Raw genomic sequence first — 24,075 nt, forward strand, 5'->3', positions numbered from 1 at the left:
TTACAATCACGTTTTGGGTTTGTTTGTTTTTTTTTATTTTTTTTTTATTCTCTCAGCCCATACTAGGTGAAAGTTCCATACAAACAGGGAGAAATGACTATTCACAAAGTAAACTGTATGAACGCAGGGAAGAAAAAAATCTTTCATTTCTTACAGTGTAAGCTGGCTGTTGTCGAATTACAAGATAAAAATTAAGATAGAAATGTGACTTTTTTTCCCCCCTTTAAATATTTTTCCTCTGTAATTCCCATTTTCTTTCTCCCTCAACTTCTTACCTGTAGGAGGCAGCAGGCTTCTGTCTGTTTCGAAAATATTTATATGCAGCTTCATGGTTCACCCAACTTTTGACATTAACTGAGAACTTTTTGAGACTTAAAATAATAGGAAAGGGTTAACTGGTAATGTGAACCCCCCCCCCTTTTTTTTTTTCCCCCCCCCCCAGTTTTCTGAACATCATTGTTCTCAGCAGTTTCCCCTTCAGCTTTAAAAGTTAAGGTTGAAGGCTGTGAACTTGCACAGATTTTTCATATGCTGTAACTTTGAAGTCAGTGGGATTATTCATAATACATAAAATTAAGCACAGATGTAAATCTTTCCAGGATTGTGGCTCAAACCTGAAAGTTCAAGGTAAAATTACAAAAGTAAGGAGTTTTTAGCAATGAGTAAACCTTAAGGGATTAAAAAGCCTGATCTATATATTTATTTTAAGGTATTTAAGCACCTAACTCCTATTTAAATCAGTGGGAGATAGGCGCCCAGTTATGTTTAGAAATCTGACTTTAGTAAATTTCATTTGCTGTTAGCTGCATTGTGTCAAAATAAATAAAATTTTCTAAAATTACTTTATCTCCTTTCATAGAACTGCTTGCACAAAGAAGCATGTTGCTTTCCTGGTAAAAAGGCTAGAGGGATGACATAGTATGTTTTAAATTTAGGCACCACAAATCAAAATAGAGACTTCTGCACTCACTGACACCATCTACCACTTGAGAATTGGTCGGTATGTTGGTAAGACTCTTACTTTGCTATGGCAGCCCTGTGTGAAAGAACAGTTATGTTATGTGATCTAGAAGAGAGTAACATTTTCAAAAGTGATCCTAAGTCTCATTGAAAGTCAGTTGCTTGATATTAAGAGTTGAGGCAAAGGCTATCCTAAAATTTTGGGAGTAGGGTGAACTCAGATTAGACATGTAGGATGGAAGTTTCAGAATCATGCAGTTAACCTAACTGATCCCATTGAAGTCAATAGTTTTACTATTGACTTCGGTGGGAGCGGAGATAGGCCATTGTTTGAGTGTTTTTGACAATTTTACCCATAAACTCTTAAATACAAATTAAAGTACTTTGCAATATTGCCATCTTTTTTTTTTTTTTTTTTTCTAAATGTAAACTGTGTGTTTTAAAATATTTTATATTTTATCTCTTGCTTCTAAATTTAGTGGGGAAATCATTTTGGAATATGATTTTGTAATGTTCTGTTAACTTTTTATTTATTTTTTAGTCTCACTATTCCATTCTTTTTTGCAATCCAAGTAAATAAGCTAATGCCGGATATGCTCAAATGCATTTTTTAAATTAACATTCTGATGAAAGGAATTCTCTGAATATAATATATAATGTACACTACAGGGATATACTGGCATTTCTTTTGAAGGGTCTTATGTAAAGATTACATTAGCAGAGATTTCTCGAGTGTTAAATCTATTTTTTTAAACCGAGGAAAAAGGTATGTGTACAGAAAAATATTCCAAAGAAGGTACACGTGTGGAGTTGTGATTCCGTAAAAGAAGGCATTTGATTTAGACCTCTGTTCAGGAAAGCGTTTTAAGCATATGCTTATGTACTTTCCTGAATTAGGACCTTAATCAGTAAACAAAAGAATTTGTAAACATCTGTACATTTCATACTTTAAACAGAGACCGACTTTGTTCACTCCTTGAAAAGACAGGATATGCTCAGGTTTACATTTCAAGCAGGAGAGGTTCTTCTACAAACAGCAATACATTCTGTGTTCACAAGCAACAGACTTAAGATAAACTTTATCAAACTGTGTCTTTGCCAGCTTTTTCCTTTATACTCTGATTTCATGTGCTGTATTATGCAGCACTAGGGGACAGTACTTCTCGCTAGCCATCGCAGTGCATAACTGGATGCTGATGATTAGGTGAACTGATTCCCCGCAGGCTGCTACCAGTGTGATAGTGTTGTACTCTTTCAAAAACTGAGTGTGTTGTACAGCACTGTGTGCAGCGAAGTATAATCACTTGTTTCTCCTTTGCATTGAAGAAAAATTTGAAGCTAAGGATAATTACTTTTTTCAAAATGGGGGATAAGGAATCAAGTGACTATACTATGTATAACAAATATTTCATTCCCTTTCTCATTTTTTCAGTTTCTATTCCTTTCTTCCATTTACACTCTTCTTTCTCTCTTTCCTCTAAAGCTGAAGACATTGTCCTTCCAGTTGAGGTCTGCTAAATACTATTCCCTTTGTAATGCTATCTGAAACAGCCAAGATGGATTGTGGCTCCGTGTTCTTCTCTGAGTACTCTGCCACCTTGGAAGCTAAGGACCACATTCAAGAGTCAGACTCTAATCCTCTGGCTGTAAACTCGTGTCTCTGAGGATTTTCTTGTGTAGAAGCTAACATTTGACTATATTTCAAGGAGAAAACAATTAAAGAGATTACAACTCTCTGCAGAAGTTTGTGGGACACTTTCCTATGCACTGTGCCCACAGGATGAAACTCAATCCTTTGGCACCTTTTAGGAATACAGTATATGAAATTGCTCTCTTCCTTAAATCTATGTAAATCTGCATAATTTGGTATATTTTTAATTGTAGATATATTTTGTATCTGTTCATTCTTTCTCGTCTGAGAAATAGACAGGGATCTCTGTGCCTGAAGTGCATAATTTTGGTTAGTGTCTCTTCGTTGTTTCAGCCCATGTTTGTTCTGGTATAATTCAACTAACCATGTTCTCAGTAGTGCACACAGTGATGCATGCAGGCACACTTTAATTAACCAGCCTTTGTAGCAATTAACTTAAACTAGTTTGGAATAGAATTTTCAAATCCTGAATTTCAGTGATATTTGGGGGACAGAGGATGAGGTCCTTACCCCCTCTCTGCCAGAGTGCCATTAAAAAGGTCTCTAAAAGTCCCATATTCACACGGGGGGAAGATGGCCCCAGCATAGATACTGTGGAAAGCCACCATAAGGCTGTTTTCTGCGGCCCCTCCTCAGAAGCCCTGGCATATGGGGGGTGTGCCAGGCAAGGTTGGTCAAGAGGGTTGTGTCAAGAGAGGGGCCATCGCAGGCAGTGCTATGGCCCACAGAACCCCCTGGCAAGGCTTCAGTAATTTCAACAGAGCACCCTGGGATTAAGAAGGTGCAAACATGGCTTAACGCTTCTGATCTCAGAATTGCACCCAGCATTTAAAGAAAAGGAAACAGTTGGAAAGTCACTGTTCTGATGCCATTCCATGTTTGATGTCCTTCATCTGCGTTGATGTATATTAGAAATCTTTGACACTGTTAACATAAAGAGCCTGACCTTGTCACACTTACTTCTGTTGAGTAGTACCTTACTCCTTGATTAGTCCTATTAATTTCAGTGGGTCCACTTCGGAGGGAGTAAAAGTGGCGGAATCAACCACTATAACATAGTGTTAAATTAATTCTAGTCACAGAATATTTTTCTGGCTAATGAATATAAATTACTCATTTGTAACTTATATAATGATGATTTCTCTCCTTTACTGCAGGTGGTGGAAATGGACTTTAAGAAGCTGTGACTCAACATTTCATCCTTGAACTACAACGTTTTTTTTAATCTGATTGCACTACAAAAAAGCTGCTAATGGGATAAATGCTGACAAGTTTCAAGAATTGACTTGAAGTACCAAAAGCCATCGTTGAAAATCAAGAAGTGCTTGAACCTACATCAGTATCATTCAGTCAATATTATTTCCTCACAACAACAGAATGGCAAGTAAACGAAAATCAACTACCCCATGCATGGTCCTAGCAAGCGAGCAGGATCCAGACTTAGAAATGATATCAGATTTGGATGAAGGACCTCCTCTACTTACACCAGCAGAGAATGCTACAGCTGAGAGTATATCAAGTGATGAAGACGTTGAAGAATATATGGATTCAGACAATCAGCAAAATAAAAAAGTTGAAGGTGGCTATGAATGTAAATACTGTACATTTCAGACACCAGATCTAAATATGTTTACTTTTCATGTTGATTCAGAACACCCTAATGTAGTATTAAATTCATCCTATGTCTGCGTGGAATGCAATTTTCTTACCAAAAGGTATGATGCTCTTTCAGAGCACAATCTGAAGTACCACCCCGGAGAAGAGAATTTTAAACTGACCATGGTGAAACGTAATAATCAGACAATCTTTGAGCAAACAGTGAACGATCTCACTTTTGATGGGAGTTTTGTGAAAGAGGAGAATGCTGAGCAATCCAACATCTCAGAGATCCCCTCATCAGGAATCTCAATTAGCAAAACCCCTATTATGAAAATGAAAAACAAAACTGAGACTAAACGAATTGCTGTTTTCCACAATGTAGCTGAAGACATTCCTGGGGAAGAAAAGGAAACTGAAAATGAGCCAGACTGTGAGGAAGTAGTTGAAACCCCACAATCAGCAGTTTCTGAGTCCAAAATGAACAATCCAGCTGCTTGCAGTGCAGCAGATACAACTAGCACCGTAATGACTCCAGCGCCAGTGATTCAACCTGGGGTGGCACAGGTAATAACTACTGTCACAGCTCCACAGAACTCTAACTTGATTCCAAAAGTCTTAATACCTGTAAACAGCATTCCAACCTACAACACTTCTTTGGATAACAATCCTCTTCTGCTCAACACCTATAAAAAATTTCCCTATCCAACTATGTCAGAAATCACCGTTCTCTCTGCTCAAGCTAAATATACTGAGGAACAGATTAAAATATGGTTTTCTGCCCAACGTCTGAAACATGGTGTGAGCTGGACGCCAGAGGAAGTGGAAGAAGCGAGGAGGAAGCAATTTAATGGCACTGTGCATACTGTACCACAGACAATTACGGTTATTCCAGCACACATTTCAGCAGCTGGCAATGGTTTGCCATCCATCTTGCAGACATGCCAAATAGTTGGTCAACCAGGTCTTGTCCTCACTCAAGTCGCAGGTACAAACACTTTGCCAGTAACAGCCCCTATAGCTCTGACAGTAGCGGGAGTCCCAAATCAGACACAGTTACAGAAGAGCCAGATCCATACCACCCAGCCTGTTGCAGAAACCAAGCAAGTAGCTGCCATTCCAGCCCCTCAGCTTATCAAACACGAAACCACATTAGTAAATCCGGATTCATTCGGCATACGTGCAAAGAAGACGAAAGAACAGTTGGCAGAATTAAAAGTCAGCTACCTTAAAAATCAGTTCCCTCATGATTCAGAGATTATTAGGCTCATGAAAATAACGGGCCTGACCAAAGGAGAAATCAAAAAGTGGTTCAGTGATACACGATACAACCAGAGAAACTCAAAAAATAATCATGGCATTCATCTCAACAACGATTCTTCCACCACCATTATTATTGATTCAAGTGATGAAACAAATGAGTCCCCAACGGTAGTCACGCCACAGCATAAGCAGTCGTGGAATGCTTTCCCTGATTTCACCCCACAGAAATTCAAAGAAAAGACTGCTGAACAGTTGCACAACCTCCAAGCAAGTTTTCTCAATAACCCTGTACTGACAGACGAAGAACTGAATAGGTTAAGGGCACAGACTAAACTGACCAGAAGAGAGATCAATGCCTGGTTTACAGAGAGAAAGAAAACAAATGCTTTAAAGGAAGAAGAAGCTGAGTTAAAAGAGAGCAATGCAAGCGGCTCAAAAGATGAGGCTGGAGAAACTTCTCAGGGAGAGGGATCTGTATGGCTAAGATCAGGGGGTTCTGCAAGCAAGGTGGGTAAAAAGTCACCAGAGCAGTTACATATGCTTAAAAGTTCATTTGTCCGTACTCAGTGGCCATCCCCACAAGAATACGACAAACTGGCAGAAGAAACTGGCCTTCCGAGATCGGACATTGTTAGCTGGTTTGGAGATACTCGCTATGCCTGGAAAAATGGTGGTTTGAAATGGTACTATTACTACCAGGGTTCCAGTGGGAATTGTATGAATGGTCAAGCCTTTGTCAGAAGGAGGGGGAGAGGGAGACCGAAAGGAAGGGGAAGAGGAAGGCCTCGTGGGCGGCCTCGGGGAAGCAAAAGGATAAACAACTGGGACAGAGGATCCTCCGTCATCAAATTCAAAACTGGAACAGCAATCCTTAAGGATTATTATATGAAGCACAAATTCCTCAATGAGCAAGACCTTGATGAACTTGTAGCCAGATCTCACATGGGATATGAGCAGGTCAGAGAGTGGTTTGCAGAAAGGCAAAGAAGATCAGAACTAGGCATAGAGCTGTTTGAGGAGAATGAGGATGAAGAAGAAATGCTGGATGATCAGGAAGAGGAGGAAGAAACGGATGATAGTGACACTTGGGAACCCCCCCGACATGTTAAGCGTAAACTCTCGAAATCAGATTGACATGTAAGTTTGGGGCTTGGGGCAAAAAACCCGTAAATTCTATTTGACATTATTGTGAAGAGCCAAATAGTTTTTAAAGGCTTTCCGTTTTAGTGAACACCTTCCTAGCACGTTCCCTCCACCTGAGAGAGTGGACAAGATACTACCTGTGCAGCCACCAAATATTTGCTTCCTGGCTAGCAGTGATGGACATGCTCCGTGTTAGCCCAGGGTTTGGAACTATAAATCCAACCCAAATTCTGCTCCTGCTCCTCCTCCTCCTCCACATCACTGCTGAGGGCTCATCATTTAAGTGACTATTTATAAATATTTAATTGCCTTGTGTTTAATTCCAAAAAAACACAGCTGCATTTTTCATTGTTATAGGAGAACATTACCCGCTCTTGGAGGAGGAAAATACAAAAACCTAATATGTCTTTTTGCAAACCTCGCTTTACCTCCTAAGGCTTCAGAGCTTGGGGTGTTTGTTTTTTTTAAAGGAAAGAATTCAAAAACAGAAAAGAAGGGGAAAAGTATGACAAAGGAATCAATAACCACAGGGGTGAGAATTACTTGGTTTTAGAAACTAGGTGAAATGATTGTCGTGTTTTTCAAAGTGTTTCGGGTTTACGGAACTTGTGCTGAAAATGTCTGTTATCATGAGCTGAGTCAGTTTAAATGTAGGGCTATAAGATGCTGTTCATTAAACTTAATCAGCATATCCAGAAATCCATTCTACATCCATGTAATTTAAATTACATGGTAGTCCTGATGTGATCCATATCAGCATTCATTTTTTGCTTACGCATTTGCTCTTATGTTGGAAAATGGTAACATAAAAGTCCTTGGAAATCAAATGCTGTATTCTGAAAAAGGTCAATATGCAGACGAGTTAGGAAAGTTGCTTTAAAAACTGTTCAGAATCAGCTGCTTTGTTTAGAAACAAAGACATGAAAAGACAGGGCAGAGATGAAAAATATTTGCAAATTCACTGAATGTTAGGAAAAACACTTCACCTTTTAAAAGTAGCTAAAGAGCCCCGTTCTTTAATTCCTATAGAAAATTAAAACATGACTGCTATTGCCTCTTAGTCTTTGGGTGTAACAAACTATATGTACACACGTCTCATTGTTCATCTCTAGTGGCAGCCCAGCTGAACGATTTGCATGCAAGTTTAACCAAACTTCATCCTAATGGATTCAGCCCATCAGTGTGATAATTACTTCTATGAATGTGCAGGGCAATAAAACTACATGGTCAAATATTCTGGTTTAAACTCAAAGTTTGACTTACCCGGACTGAACTCCAGAATTGTTTGAATTTGATAGGGAATGTCTTCTGAATCTTAAATATTAGTTTCTCTAAAAATCAACCAGTTGGTCCCAAGAAAAAATAATTTCCAGTGCTTGAGCAGACCACTGTAAAACAATGATCTAGATTCACTAAACACAGCTCAGGAAGGTGCCTCACACTAAGGATAAGCAGTCAGTATTTCTACTGCCATCTTCCCTTATATCCTGCTGGAAGGAGACGCAACTTAAAATTTCACTGGGTCTTTTAATTCCACCATGGAGAGGAGATGCTGAAACAACATTCCTGGTCCCCTGGCCAGTGATGTCTACTTTTTGGGTGGCATTAGCCCCCTACAAAAACATCCTATTATCAGGTACATTCTCCTTTTGTGCCTTCTCCCCAGTGGGCACCCTGCTTCCAGGGGCCTGTAGAAGGCAGCGTAAACCTGAGTCAAATCTAGCCCAGTGTTTCTGCACCTTCAGTACCCAAGTTCAGAACTCCTGGGGCTCTCTTCTTCCTCACAGAGATAAGTGGTGACAAAAGAGCAATCACTTTCCCTCTGACCATGAGCTTCTGAAGCTATGGAAACCTTAGTAGCAGTAGCTCTTACAAAGCGCACACGCTCTCTCTCTCCCTGTTTCTCTGATTATGGCTGACACCCAGATGAAACAAAAAGGAAGGGCAAAATATGCTTTCTCGAAAAAAAACATCTTGCAGCTGACTACTTGTGTTTAACTTGTGCTCCTTCTCCAGATATATCTGCAGCCACCTCTGTAATCTCATGTCTGCAGGAGGATATTCTATCTGAAATTCCAAAGCATGTGATTGAGTGTGTTCTCCTTGTCTGTTCATTCAGACAAATGTTAAGGCCGTATGCATTTGAGCAGATGTTGCAGGATTCAACTTTGGAAGTATCAGGGGGCTTGAGGGACCAGAACAGAGCACCAAAAATCCAGCAATGTGATTGATCTTTTGTTGGTACCTATCATTGTGAGGATGAATTATAACCCCTCCAATCTGAACTGGAATATTGATAAATGTAATTACCAGTTACAACTTTGGGGGAAGCACACTGATGTTTCCAGGGGAGCTCATGACACTGGATATATGCTAGTTTGACACAAATCAGTATCTGGCCTATTCTTTTTGGGCTTCAGCTTCTAAAAGTGTCCCAGTGATTAACAAATACCCTTGTTAGGCTGATGCTGATCTAGATGAGGCTGTTGCACAAGCTAGAAAGATAACCTTTTTTTAAAAAAAAGCCATGTTAATTTCAAGCTCCATTCCGAATGTAGGGTCAAAAATCAGTGTTTGCCAAATGGGAAACACTAAAACCAGTAGGGAAAGAAACGCTATTTTTAAACTTCCAAGAATATTAAAATAAGCCCTGAAACTCCTTAGCACTGTGTCTCTAATAAGCAAAGTCTGGACTTGCCTTAATATTTAGGGGTGACCAGAAGTTTAGATTTTTCTTTTAACATTATGTTAAAATAAACTTTTTCTTGTTCTCTTAAGCGATTGTTTTTAGGCTAATATTGAACTGAACTTTTTTTTTTAAATGTGGTATGATCTAATTGGGAAGATCTCCAGATCATTATGGTTGTGGTCTCTTAAATATCACCACATTTGAGATGAGAAAGACATGAAGGGATAATAGATTTAAGTATTTATTTTGATACTCCTGGGATGAAAGTCTTTCAGTAAAATACTCTAAGCATTACTTTTAACATATACTGGGACAGATTCTCAACTGGTATAAATGATATAGCTCCATTGACTCCGATGGAGTTACCGTGATTTTCAGGAGGTGAGGATCTGGACCACTACCTCTTTGAATTCTGGAAGGTGTAAAACAAAACAAACACTAGGGGCCTGCTCATGGGAAGCACTGAGCATCCACCACCCTTATTAAAGACAAATGAGCATTCTGAGCCTTCCAAGCCTGAGCGTGATGATAAAATGCTGACTTAGATTAACCAGTGAAGTTCCTAGGAATTGTGTGCGCTCAGCACTGCTCATAATCTGGCCCTATTAACAGACCCTTACAAGAAATAATTAGCATTTATACATTTCTGTGGAGAGGAGGGGGTTCCTTCTTATGGATGCTTCTGTCATCTCACCACAACTGACATGAAAATGAATCACTAAAAAGTACTGTCTATGTGGCAGACTGCAGGATTGTCTGTTTCTGTAATTGTAGCAATGGCAGGTAAGAAGCAAAATGTACTTGACAACAGTGGCTCCAAAGTCTTGTTGCTTAGCCCTGAGATGCGCTGCTGATGCTTGCCTGCCTCTGAGGGTTTGTCTCTGCTTGGAAATTGACTGAAATAAACTATTCTGGAATAATCATCACTTGGATTAAGCTAAATCAGAGAAAGGCACTCTTATTCTGGAATAAGAGTGTCCATACAGAGGCTTATACTGAAATAACTAATTCTAATAATTATTTGGGAATAGCTATTTTGGGAAATTTCCAAATGTAGAAAACCCTTTAATATGCTCTCTCTGTTTCTGTAAAGCTTGGACTGTCAGGATCAGAAGTAGCCTAGGCGCTCTGTGATGGCATTAAAGCATGTACTATTGAGTGGAGATGGGGGAACTACCTGGGAGAGCTCAAGTCTTAGCCCTAGGTAAATGGCGGAATTTAACAAAAAAGATTAAGAACCACTGTTTTAGAACACACCTGTGGATGTGGCTGGCTGAGAACAAATACAGAACTAAAATTTTCTCCTTCCTTTTGCTCTGATGTTTCTACCAAGAATATCTGATCTGATTATGTAATTGCTGCTGCCTTTGAATCTTAGCTGATGGAAGAATAAAGAAGTTTCCATGCCAGAATGCAGACAGACAAGAAACTGGTGCCTGGGTGGGCTCATGGTCCAGTGTTACCACGGTATGCTGCCTCCTCGGAAAATCCCTCAAGCACTGTGCAACCAACTCACTTCGCTCTTAAGGAAGAGGGATGTTTGATATCTTTCAAGTGATCCTCTCCTATGGTCCCAGAAGTGCTGTTGGCTGGCTGTAGAGGGAGTCAAAGCCAGCCTTCTAAGACAACATGGATGAGAACCAGCCAGATATAGGCCCTTTGAGAAGGGAAATGGAGAAGCAAACCCTAACCTGGAAGCTTGAAAACTGGGCATGCAGTGAAATAATATTGACTGTCAGGGATTTAATTGGGCTTTGCTTGGCAATAGGGCTTAAAAACATTACATACTAATGAAGAGACATGAATATTAGTGATCAAGAGATCAATAGATATATTGAAAATTGTTCAAACTGGTAGAATCGTATAAACTACAGATGGAAAAGCTCTATAACAGATTCCATTCCCTCCCAATGCAATGCTGGCTGGTTTCCTGCTCTGTCTAGGTTTTAAATACCTTGCCTGTCATAGGATAAACAGACAGCAAATAGCATGGCAGGGGCTTCTGGGGTCAAGTTCCTTTGGAGCTTTTGTACTGTATTAATATTATGGAGAGAATATGAGGACAGTTAAAGCAGGAAAAAAAATAAGTTCTTTGCACTTTATATAGCATTTTTCATCCCACTGTCTCAAACCAATTTACAGAGGTGTGTGAGTATTATCCCCATTTTAAAATGGGAAAACTAAGGCTTAGAAGGATTAAGGTCTATATTCTTAAACTTTATGGCCTGATATTTTCCAGTGATTGAGTTCCTGTACGTGTGACTGACTTCAGTGAACTCTTGGGGTACTCGGCACCTCTGAAAACTCAGGGCAGTTTTTTAGCTCCTTGAATGCGAGTACTAAAATTTGAAAAATTTGGCTTAAGCAATATTCCCAAGGTCAAGAGCTGACATTAATAATTTTGTGGCACTCTTCACAGGAGTATGGATTAACTTGTTGTCCTGGCCAAGTTCCAGCTTTGATCATTGCATTCTGTCTACCTAAATTCTCTCTGCAGTTTGTTAGATACGGTACTTGCCTTCCTCTGCTCTCCTAAACTGTTGTGTGGTGGTGTGCCTTTTCCCCCCCACCCCCCCATGCTACCACCACATTTTACCCCAGAGGTGGCAGCACTATAGCTGTGGATGAAATGGTGCCTGGATCTAATAGTCTGGCGCTTATTTCAATGTAGCGCATTTGGAGGTGAAAAGTGCTATAGACATCTCGGGTTTTATTTATCACAGCACAGCAAATTAAGTTGCGATATTATTTGCCTTCGATTGAGTAAAGTGTTCCATATACCTCTTCGGATCAAAAATATTCCATGGTGCTTTCCCTAAATTATCAGATAACATAATATGAAAGCATGAGTTGCAAAGCCATCAGCTGTGTTCTGACAAGACAAACCACAGGAATTCCTGCTACGTTATGACTTCCAAGTAGCTTTCTTCCCTAGTCCCAGCTTCTGAAAATGTTTCTAGATATGTCAAGTAGTCTGATCTGGGCATTTTTGCAGTTTGTATAATACCAATATTAAAAATTAGTTGTCCTCCTTGGGAAGGCTTTATTTCTAGAAAATGTTGCACTGGATTCCACTCTTCACGTGCACAGGAGAGTTAACAGGAATCTATTTGGTTTACGTAAATGATCGTGCTCTGCAGTTTTTAGTAACTGCAGTATATTTGTCTTGTTTCACATGTGAAATGCAATTAAGTTAATACTTTGTAGGGTTTTTAAAGTACAAGAAAAGTGATTGACTAATGACCAGCAAGGTTCTGGGAGGTGACCAGCAAGTAGTAAGCTGTATGATCTATGTCTGGTGTATGTAATCATGTTAAAGGAAGCCATCGTGGCATTTTAGAAAGAAGTGTTTCTCTTGAATGATTCAGTAGCTTACAGTGTCTTTCCTTTGTAGCTGCCCAAAGTGGTGAAGGGGAAGCAAGATATCTGGTTTACTGTGAATGGGCCTAATCTTTCGTGAAACCAAGAAAATTTTGAGACACACACAGGATTGAACACTCAAAAGGATTGGAACTTAGTGTTGTGCCAAAGTTAAACTACTGCAGCTGGCAGAAGTTCTGCACTGTAAATAGAAGACTGATTAAAAGACTACTTGTAAAACAAATTTTAATACAGTACATTTTTATTCTGATACATGATGGAAACTTTCTGTTTTAGACCTTTTTTTGAAGGGGCTTCAGTGACCACTAGATTTTGTCCTCTATTTTGTCCAGCTTAATACTGTACGTTCTAGTAAGATGGGCTTTATTGCCTGTGTTCTTTGATATGTGATTAAGCTTATAGCTTTGAGTGACCAAACATTTTACAGAGTAAAAGTTCTTAGAAAAAGTAAACGTAACTGATATTTGTGTCTTATTTATCAGGCTCTGCACAAACTTTGAAAGTTGTGCATGCACTTGTACAACTTACACATACAATTGGGAATGCATGGGATTCTTCTCAATATTACAAAACTAAGCCTTTGTGGCATTATGGATCATTATGGATCTTGTCTTTGGAATTCTTTTTTTTTTTTTTTTAAGATATATGAATGAGTGCCGCTGTTAAATATTTGTAATATTTCCATTCCTACTTTCAATAGAGGCCTATTTTGCTTTAACACCTGAAGAAAATAACGAGAGAGAGAAAATAAAAAGAAGCTGTCAGAAGAATGAATACTGAGGGAACCACTGAACATAAACTTTGTACCAAAAATTTGAAAACAGAAATAATGTACTATGTCCTTACTGAGTGAGTGTGTGTGTTTATAAGGATTATGCAGAAACTAGGAACTGTCTTTGTTCAAATATTTAGCAGTCCAAAGCTTTTCTAGCATCATTCTCTCTGTTCATTGTTAACAACGTTGCCATGTCAGGAGGCCTGAACATTCATGTAAACTCTTTCTGTTAAGGCAGATGCTCTTCATTCATATTTTTAAAATAATTTTGGGAGGATATTTTTAAAGATGACAAAGGGGATTAGGCACCCAATTCCCCCTGAAAGTCATTGGGAGCTGAGCACCTAAATCCCCTTTGTGCCTTTTGAAAAATCTCCATTTGTGGCTACAGGACCATTTTTTAAATGTGCTTTTTCTTCAGAGAAATTTTTTTGAAATGAGCATGTTCCATTTAAAGCCCAGCTCATGTACAAATAACTGCAGAGAAAATCCTGCTCGCCTTCATTCACACAAACTCCCAGTTGGAGCCAGTATGTGAGCTTTGCATGAATAAGACTAAGGGCTTTTCTACATGCACAAATCGTAATATTTTGACTATACTAGTATACTTTAAGCGGAACAACTCCCTAGCGTGGATACACTAATACCTATGTAAGGGTGGTTTACACTGGTATAGCTATTCCCATACAGGAAGAGGAATAAGCTACACCGGTGTAAAATCAACCCGATTATTGATAGTTATACCAGTCCAAAAACTATAGACAGGCCCAGGAATTATTAGCTCCCTACTCTGCGCAATCTGTTCTACACAACTCATAGAATGATACATCGTAAAGAATGTTTTTTACTGAAGCATTTGTCAGCTAACAAAAGAGATACAGAGGAGCCTTGAATATGCATGCTGCTTTCATTTTTATAAATGGTTACCTTTTTTAACTACAGCTTTATTAGTAATTCCAAAATACTGCGATTTAGTTGATATTTTCGCAACAGACCAGCTGGCTTTGTGAGTTGGTGTCTTTTTTTTATTTCTTTTTCATACTGCGGTCAACTACTATTTTTTTAATAATGTAAAATATGCAGAAATTTTGTGCGCTACTTTTATTTTTCTTTTTTACTCCATAGAGCACTCAGAAGTATAATGTTAAATTGCTGTTTGGGGTATTTTTTGTTTTGTTTGTTTGTTCTTTTTTTCAGCATTGCTGATTGTGGTCTTTGATCCATTTGACAGTAGTTTCTTAACATTTTCAGCTGTTGAACAGATTTGTTGTGCTTCAGGTATTGTAAAATGAAGCCTTTGAATATATTTGTTATCTGTTTTCACTGCAATAATGTTTAACCATCTATAGTTGTAAATAATTCTTACCAGTGTGTTTCCTTACAGGCTTAATGCTGATCTGATGTTTGCTAGCTTACAATATTTATTTGACAGAGAAGAAGGAAAAAAAAAAAATCTGTCTCACCCAGTTGATTTGTGTTTGAGTGCATAATAAAGGTCAGCATTCAGTAGTAATTTTCTTTTTAGTGATTTTCCATTTTCTTAAATGAAAATCAAATAGTTATAAAAAGAATTAGTGACGCCTCTCTTAAGGGATAAACAAAAATGGGTTGCTTAACAGAGATGGTCTCTAATCAAAGTGCGGTCATGTGGTATTTGAAGCCTTTAAAGATACTTTTAAGATGGAATGTTGCCTAACAAGACCCTGACCTTGCAATTTGTTGCATGCAACAGACTGCTGCGCCCATGTGGAATCCTGCTGATTTAAATGAGGCTCAGCATGGGCACAGCTATCCGTCTGCACAACAACAAAGTGCAGGAAGAGGCGCTATAGCTATATTATGTTTGTGCATTTGATGGCAGTACTTTGGGCCCCATTTTCCACTTGCCTTGTGTAGTCACTTACACCCGTGCAGAGTGAGTGTAAAACACTGTCATTCTGAGTTGTTAGGCAAAGCAAGTGTAAATTGCTAGGAGTAAATTACTGTGCAAGGCAGTGGAGAATCAGATCATACAGATATATCATTAGTTTAATTGTTGCCTCTGTATAGTGAGTTTCCCCTGTGGTCTCTTCACACGAGAGGAGAGAGAAGAAACAAACAAAACAAAAAAGAAAGGAAAATCTGACTGTAAAAGCAAAAATATTGGCAGGGTGATTCGGGTAGGTATAGTGTATGGAACTACTTTTAAATTGTCTAGCTTGTCTGAAGGTGTCCCTTTAAGACCAGAAACTGAGACAAGGTTGTAGGAAGGGCAGTTCAGTTTAATAGATGCAGTTACAACTTCTAAGCAACTAAATATGGCTACCAGTACCCAGAAAAAGTTTTATATAAGAAAGGGGCGAAGCTCTGAGCTGCTACCTACCCAGGGGCACTCCTGGTCCACTTCTGGCTGCAAAGACTCACAAAAGAGTTGTGGAAGAGGTTTTTTTTTTTTTCTGCAGGACAGGAACAGACCTTTAAAGTAAAGTGTCCATACAAAGACTCCCATTCAATACAGGCTTAGTATGTGGGTTCATTCAAGTTCCTGTGATGCTTTTTGAAGAACTTTCCTGGTCTTCTAAGTTTAAGACACGAGTTTCTTCACTGAAGGTCTGATCAATTGGCTTGATCAGGCCCCGAAGGAGCCGAGATCTAGTCGCACTTGTTTAGAGGCAGATCCTTTGCCCTGTTACAGCAGTCAGCATGTTTTCAGAGGAGGGTTTCCACTGGACTCTGTGCCCTTGCTAGGTAGTCCTTATGTCATAACAGTTCTTTGAGTAGATGTCCCTACAGGTGCTCCACCGTAGCATATGCGCATGTCTGTGCACTCTGAACTGCAGAATGTAAAGCAGGGTCTGCACCTGCACAGAGCAGCTCCTCATGCTCCCATATGAGGGCATATAGGAAGGTCTGGACCTGCAGCTACTCGGTCTCAACTGCCTGCAGCCCCAGATGGAACACATGGTATCCAGCTGTTCTACAGCTTCCCATCCTTTCTCACTGTGAATTTTTCTTATTTTTATTTAATTTCAGCACATTTGTGCTTTTGCCAGGGGTCCTCTGCCCTTTTTAACTGTTGGTTTAGTGTTTCGGCACACCAGCCAAAGACACTGGAGTTTAAGCCCTGCCAGATGCACAGGTCTTTTTTCCCATAGCGACAGGCATTCTAGGTGACTCAGAGACACATGTCCTGTCAAAGTGCAATGCCTGCTTTGAGTTTAAAGGCAGATCTAGAAAAAATAGGCTAGTTTGAAGTTCCTCTTAATGGAACCCTCTCTAGCTCCAGCGGGGTCTGCTTCTCCCATCACCCCTGGTAGATGAGCCTCAATATCTCGGATTCCTCTGGTGACAGCTGGTGCCCCAGCAGCAGCTCCAGAGGCTGAGACTTCTTAGAAGAAACCTCCCTCTCGTACTAAGGGAAACAAAGAGGAGAGGTAGGTCACCCCATAAATATCACTCCTGGGAGACTTCACATTCTTCAAGGAGCACCACTGAAGGGCCGACTGAAATTGGTCCCGAGGCACAGGTACTGCATAGGAAGTATATAAGAACGGCCATACTGGGTCAGACCAAAGGTCCATCCAGCCCAGTATCCTGTCTACTGACAGTGGCCAATGCCAGATGCCCTCAGAGGTAGTGAACCAAACAGATAATGATCAAGTGATCTCTCTCCTGCCATCCATCGCCACCCTCTGACAAACAGAGGCTAGGGACATCATTCCTTACCCATCCTGGTTAATACCCATTAATGGACTTAGTGTGCAAAGAAGTCTTCTACCCCACAGGGTGGTCTGTTTGACTGTTGGGCCTAAAAAAATGTCTTTCCCTGTTGTAAGCTCAAATATAAGAAGTGAGAGAAAGTTCATAAGATGTTACAATAACCTATAATTTTTGCCTACTTGGAAATTAACCAATAAAAATAGGCTGAGTTGTTTTCAATAAATGAATTTTATAATCAAGTCCAAGAGAACCAGACAAAGAAGCTTGATTAGTCCAAACAGAAAGGACCTGCTAATATGATTCAAGGACTGTTGAAATCATGTTTGGTGGAATCAGAAGTCAATGGACTGAAATTGGTGTGACAGATATTAGGCCTACTTAGTGGACAAAAGGAGGAGGGGATGAACCATTTCTCCCCTTTTTGGGTTCCTTATATAAAAAATATTTGGGGGGGGGAAAAGCATTTTCATTTCTCTCATCTTGCATCCCAGTTCATCTGGTCTTGTCACATCTCATCTTTCCTGACCCCAAGAAAGAAGGAGCACTCCTTCTCCAGAAGGAAGGCCTGCTGGCCGTGCTTTTGTTTAAGTAACTTTATTTTCACCTGTGAGTGCAGCAAATCCTCATACCATGACATCCAGTCTTCATCCCATCAGGGGTTACCTCATTGCCAGCATTGCAGAGACATGCAAGATCCTGTTGTGCCTCCCTTCCCTGTTGTGTTACTTTCTGTCCTACTATTTCTTTCCTCCTGTTCCCTCTCTCGCTGCTTTTCATCAAATCCAAACTGCATCAACCCAAGCCTGCCCTGTCTAGAGAGACCCCCACCATGTGACATCCCTGACCAGAATGTGCATGCGTGTCCAAGTGACAGGTGTTGTGGTCGATCTGCCAGCCAAAGCATCCATTCCTGACTGACCTGCTATCCAGTGTTCCAAAGACATCAACAAAAGCCGTATTTTCCCCCACCTTTTCTCTCTCTCCTCCACCTTCTGTCTGTTAGAAACAGGAGAAGTGAAAAACCTTTACACATCAGGACTGAAAGTTAAATGAACCCTTTCCTTTTCATCAGAGGAAGGTTATTTTGAAAATAAGAGGCTGATATTTTGCCTCTGAAAGGAGAGAGACTTTCAAGATTTTCATTGTTTTGCATAATCACTCTGTTTCAGTTGCAAAATAAATGCTTGTTTTAATTTCTTGTTCTTGTCTTTTTGATCAGTAACTTTCAACTTTAGAATGAATGCTTCTGGGTGTTTGCCAAGAAATCGAGTAAACCAAGGTCTCCCAAAAGCCTGGACCACTTTGTACCACTGTTTTGATGTTAGATAGTGAAAGAATTTATAACCTTAACTTTTGGCCCTTGAAATTAATACAACAGCTCCTACCTCTGTACCCTCTGAGGTTGTACAGGGGCTTTTCCCTGCATTCTGGTACCATCTTTCTGCAACTCCAAGGTCAGAGTAGCTGCCCCACTGGCCTCTCTGGTGCCACACACACCACCTCCTCCTTGGTGCTAAGCCATGTTCCCGGCTCTGGCACCAACTCAGGGTATGACTATAGGTTATCATAGCCCTCCACCACCCTCCAGTTTCTTTTCCCTGGAGAACCACCTCATTTTGAATGAACTGGAATCTCCCCTACTCAGCTCTACCAGAACCCCCTGCCCAGCACCACCTGAATCTCAGTTGTACTTAAAACCCTCGGTACCAGCACCGATACCTACGGTGCCCCCCCCCCTTAGCCTAGGGGATGGTACTTCTGACTCTCAGGTCTCAATACAGGGCTCTACCTCACTTCCGCACCATCACACCCCTCTGGGTACATCTATGCAGCAATTAAACACCCATGGCTGGCCCAGGCCAGCTGACAAGCTGCAGGGCTAAAACTTGCTGTGTAGATGTTTGGGCTTGGGCTGGAGCGCAAGTTCTGGGGTCCCCACCAAGGGGAAGGGTGCCAGAGCCTGGGCTCCAGCCAGAGTCCAAACATCTACACTGCAATTATTAGCCCTGCAGCCTGAGCCCCGCTAGCCCAAGTCAGCTGACCCAGCCCAGCTGTGGCCGTGCCGTGGGTCTTTTATTCCAGTGTAGAGGTTCACTGTGAGTCTGTTACAGAAGAGGATGTTCTGGAGCCTACCCGGTGCCCTAGACCTCAAGGATATGAATATCTTTGGGGACCTTTCCTCTGTCCCTCTCCTCAGAGGGCTTACTGAACAATTTTATGGGGTACCAGATAGAAAGAAACCCCAGTGCTCATTCTGTACCTCCTCATTCACAGGCATCAATAGACCATCCTCCAGGGCTGCATGCTGCCCTGGGACGGGGAGAGGCACTAGAAGAGCAAGAGCTACAGATTCAAGGAAGTTTCCCCCATCAGCCAATTATTTAAAGTTCACAAACTTTATTGAACACCTGCCACAAAACCAAAAGCACCAATTTAAATCCCTTCACTCCGAGAGTCAGTGGATTGGGAAAGGCTCCCTGCAAGCTGCTCTCAATGTCACCACCATGGCTCCTAGATCCCTGGCTACTGCTGTGGTTCTTCGAGTGACGGTCCCTACGTGTATTCCACGCGTCGGATATGCAGGCGCACCATGCGCCTGAGTCTGGAATTTTCTTGTAAGCTCAGCCTGTTGGTCTGCACATGCTCCGTAGTTCTTCTCGTGCTCTGAACTGATGGCATAAAGGAGGGTGCAGGTTGATGCCTCTCCAGTTCCTTCTTACTGCCGCATGGGCTGAGTTGAACTCTTCAGTGTCCTCAGCTCCTGTCTATTGCGTCAGGCCTGTAAAGAGTTTGTTTTAGTATTTTTCTAGTGTAGTGCAGTTTGATAGTTTCTCCTTTTTTCCTCACCCCAGGCAACTGCCCCACCTTTAGGACCTCAACTATCCTTGTTCCTAGTATCTGATGCATCAGCCCTCAGCTGCGGAGCCCACCTAAGGTCCCTCAGAACCCAGGGCCTTTGATCCCAGGAAGAGCTCTCCCTTCACATCAATGTCAGGGAGCTCAGAGTGCCAGGCATTTCTTCCTCACACGGCAGGCAGGACTGTTTCGATTCTCATGGTCACTCCGATGGCTATGTTCTACACAAACTGGCATGGTGGCACGCATTCTTCCCCACATGTCAGGAAGCAATCTGCATTGCTCATTGCTCTGCATTGCGCTTTCCATCCAATCATGAGGGACATTTTCCAACAGTGGGGGAACTCCCCTTATAGACCTGTTTGCCACGTCCAACAAGGTGCCACCACAATACAAATAATAATACTGTAATTAGCCTTGGGCAAGAACTGGCACCTTCTCTGACATTCTGAATTCATTTTGCCTTGTGGTTCATCTGAAGGCTGAGAGAAGCAGGGTCAGGTTTTGAGAGGCAGATCTTTGGCCACTCTTGGTCTGTTACATCATAATGTCTCTTTTCCCCCTACTACAGTTGTGACAGTTCAAACATGTCAAAAGTAAGGCCACCTCTTGGCACAGTGACAGTTCATGAGAACTCTGTTATAAGAGGAATGGAACCTATCTGCTATTCAGGTCAATCTATTTTATGGCCTGATTTCAGACTTCAGCTGTGGTTCCCTCAGCAACTCTGAAAATCAGGTTGCTACTGAAAGAAGAACCTGGCCACTAAAGGAGTCAGCTTGCTGTTGAGGCTTTTCAGTTGTTCATTTTCACCTGCTAAGGCCTTGTCAACAACATGGGATTTTACCCATTGATGGCCAGCCAGTGGAGTAGCTGTGTAACACTGACAGACCCCAATCGTCAGCAGGCGGTATCGAACCTGGAACCTCTGAAGCTTAATGCATGAGTCTCTACTGCATGAGCTAAAAGCCATATGACTCTTAGCTAAGGCTGTAGAGCAGACTCATTAATCTCTCTCTCTAAGTGGTCTCGGTACCACTAGATGGGACAGAACACCACACCCAGGAGGTCTGTGGGTTACAGCTGCACTACACCAAAGTCTCTGCTGTAGACAGGCAAAGGCACGGTTTGCATGGGTACCGCTTTATCCCTGCTTGAAACCAGGGTCAGCTGCACCATCATGATGTATACCAGCTTTGTTTGTCTACAGGAGGGGTTTGTACTGGTGCAGCTGCATTGGTGGCTGGCCCCAGATGGCTGAAATTGAAGAATCTCCAGTGCTGACAAGGCCTATGAACCCTCTTAAGCTGTAACTAATACTCTAGGAGCCTTTAAAATGCCTAAGGGAGGAGGGGAGAAATGCTACTCTGTGTTTGACTTATAACTCCAGGCTCCAACAGTCCAGGAAGCTGCCTGGCCCCCTGCATGGTGCTCAGGAATTACTTCTGTACTATCATTTGCCAAAGGAACCATCTATGAACTGATGGAATTTCTGCATTCCAGAATGGATACTTTGCAGCCCACGCTGGTATCCTTGGAGACAGTAATGGCTGAAACCCTGAACTTACTGCAATCCAAGCTGTTGGCCAACTGGCTGCCCTTGGAGTAGCTCCTGGGAGTGTCTCACACTTCATATTGTAGTTTGGGCTAGCTCCACATTCCATTTTGATTACTCAGTTTTCGTCTGTTGTTTGCTCTGAATGGACTTGCTGGACTCTGGTGCTTTGCTTGTGGGCTGAGCTGCAGTGGGACTGGCAGTCCAGAAAGTGAGTAAGGACTGAGTGTGCATGTTCCATAAGATACAAGAAGCTGCACACCCTCCAACTGTACTAATGTACTGTGGGTACAGCACCTCTGTTTTACAGCAGCCACAGGCTGATTCCAGGTATACCACTAAGTATGTTGTTTCCCAGTGCCCTCTGTCCTTTCCTGCAGTGCAGAGGCTCATTCATGCTTACATTTTTTTTAAAGGATGCCGTCTTGGATTTCAGTAGGGCTCTGCATGGACACAGGACAAGATCAGGGCCTAAATGTGACCTTAGTCTTTGCAGACAACATGAACTCACATATTTTGGAGTTTGTAACTAAAAAAAATTCCAGTTGGAGGAGCACACCTGCTGATTCCTGTGAGGTCTGTAATGTAATTGTGCATATTCCTTGCTAACCACTAGAGGGCATCTTTATGTATCAAGAGCCCCAATAGTGGAGTAGCAGCGTGTGGTGGAGCAAGAAGCAATGCATCCGTTGAATAAAAAAGGTTACTTAGCTCTCTGTCTGTGTCTTAATTAGCAGGTTCCTGGGTCCAGACATAACAGATCCAACAATGGCGACGAAGCGGGAGGGCTCATACGCGGCTGCTGGTTTAACTGTCCTCCAGCACCAGGAGCCTGTAAGCAAGTGTGGCCATGCTGAGAATGGGGGTGGGAGCTGATACAGGCCTGGTGCAGAATACTGTTCCCCAGCAGCACATCTTACTGAGGGAAGGAAGGGATCATGCAGTATCCCAATAGCATGACAAGGTGAGGTGGCCTCAACAGCCCCACGAAGATGTAAAGAGGCACCGTAGGTTTAACAGCTGATAGTGAAAACACAATTTTGTGGGCTGTGACGTCACGGGGTCTGAAAACGAATATATAGCAACATTTGACAGCACAGTTGCAGACTGGCCCAAGTACATTGAATGAAGAAAGTGTCTGCATTGCTGAATTATATGGGTGGCAAGACATACCACCTACTTGGCAGTCTGAGTTCTCCAGACAAGCCGTACAGATAGACTTTTGATGGGTTGGGGACAATATTACAGAAGGATTTTGCACCAAAACCCTTGGAGATAGCTGAGCGCTTTAGGTTCCATAAACACAATCAACAGGGAGGTGAAACCATAACTATGTATGGAGCTGCACTACAAAGATTAGCGTAATGCTGCAGTTTTGAAGATATCCCGCAAGCTGCCCTGAGGGATCAGCTGGTATGAAGCAACTCAGAAAAGTCTCCTGACAACAACCACTCTCACATGCAAGAGCACTATGGAGATCGCTATCTCTACGCAGGCTGCAACCCGAGTCATATAGTGTCAATCAATGAGTAACAGAGAACACTCTACATACTAATTACATTAAATTCCCAAGTGAAAAAACAGGACAGAGTCACAGGGAAATTATTGTTGCTGTGGTAAGGGTGGACACAGTGCAAATAATTGCTGTTTCTGGCAAGAGGACTGCCAGGACTGTGGCAAAAAGGGTCTGTAGAAGAAAGAACAAATGCCAAGAAGACAACACCAGAAAAACACCACAAGGTACACTTTTGCAAGCTGAGGATTATAGCAGCTGTAGTAGAGATAGAGAGAGCCTGGAGCACTGGGCCTGGTACAAGATCTAAGGCCTGAACCAGAGGCTGTGAACCAAAGTCAGGCCATGTATTAGAGCAGATGTTTACAAATTCACTGTCCTGCACATGAACTTGGCAAAGTTGTTGCTGGTTGTTAATAGGCATTATTCCAGCTAGTACAGATACACCCCAACCTAGTACAAGATGGTTTGACAAAATAATGAATAGGGATGTTTTGTTCAAGATATCAGGAACAAGGGGAGGTAACAAAGAGATGTCATGAAATACATAAGATGGTGTATAAGTTGTTTGTTTGTCTTAGCCTATAAATGTCAGGGCACTTCACTTTAATTCTTTGTCCAGCCGAGGGGCCAACGGAAAGTCCTGCCGCTGACTGAGCTGAGTCCATTGTAACAGGCATATGTGTGTTAGTGTACCTGTAACCGTGCTCTGTTGACAAACCTGGCCAAGCACCTTTGTCACCAAACTGTGCCTGTGGTCTTTCTTTGAGTAACATTGAGGTCTGCTGAATTAACATGCTGCACTATCTTCAAGGATAAAAAGCACTGAGCAGCCTAAACAGCATTATTGAAGTAATGACATTCTAGCCTTCAGCACTTAACAATAGTGGGTATTACTATTGAGGTCTGCTGAACCAGCTATCTGCACAGAGCCAGACAGAACACTGAAAGAACACGCACACACGCAAGTCAACTGACAACAGCAGCAAGGATG

The 24,075-nt window shown here is 41.6% G+C and overlaps 1 protein-coding gene across 5 annotated transcripts in view; it reads left to right on the forward strand.

Annotated features, from left to right (window-relative positions):
* ZHX1 (zinc fingers and homeoboxes 1) overlaps positions 1 to 14,965 on the forward strand; it is a 30,878-nt gene extending 15,913 nt beyond the window's left edge. For 3 of the 5 annotated variants that reach the window (XR_008443934.1, XR_008443933.1, XR_008443935.1), the window contains exons 4-5: positions 3,769 to 7,145; positions 12,697 to 14,965. Coding sequence is in view for 1 of the 5 variants with exons in the window: in XM_054019417.1 (XP_053875392.1) it covers positions 3,989 to 6,604 (2,616 nt within the window). In the remaining 4 variants the exon portion in view is untranslated. Of the gene's footprint in view, positions 1 to 938; positions 1,009 to 3,768; positions 7,146 to 12,696 lie in introns of those variants that run through there. The other 2 variants (XR_008443936.1, XM_054019417.1) reach the window with 2 other exon arrangements.
* The last annotated feature ends 9,110 nt before the right edge of the window (positions 14,966 to 24,075 follow it).

Source organism: Malaclemys terrapin, chromosome 2 (assembly GCF_027887155.1).
Source record: "Malaclemys terrapin pileata isolate rMalTer1 chromosome 2, rMalTer1.hap1, whole genome shotgun sequence".
Taxonomy (NCBI): Eukaryota; Metazoa; Chordata; order Testudines; family Emydidae; genus Malaclemys; species Malaclemys terrapin.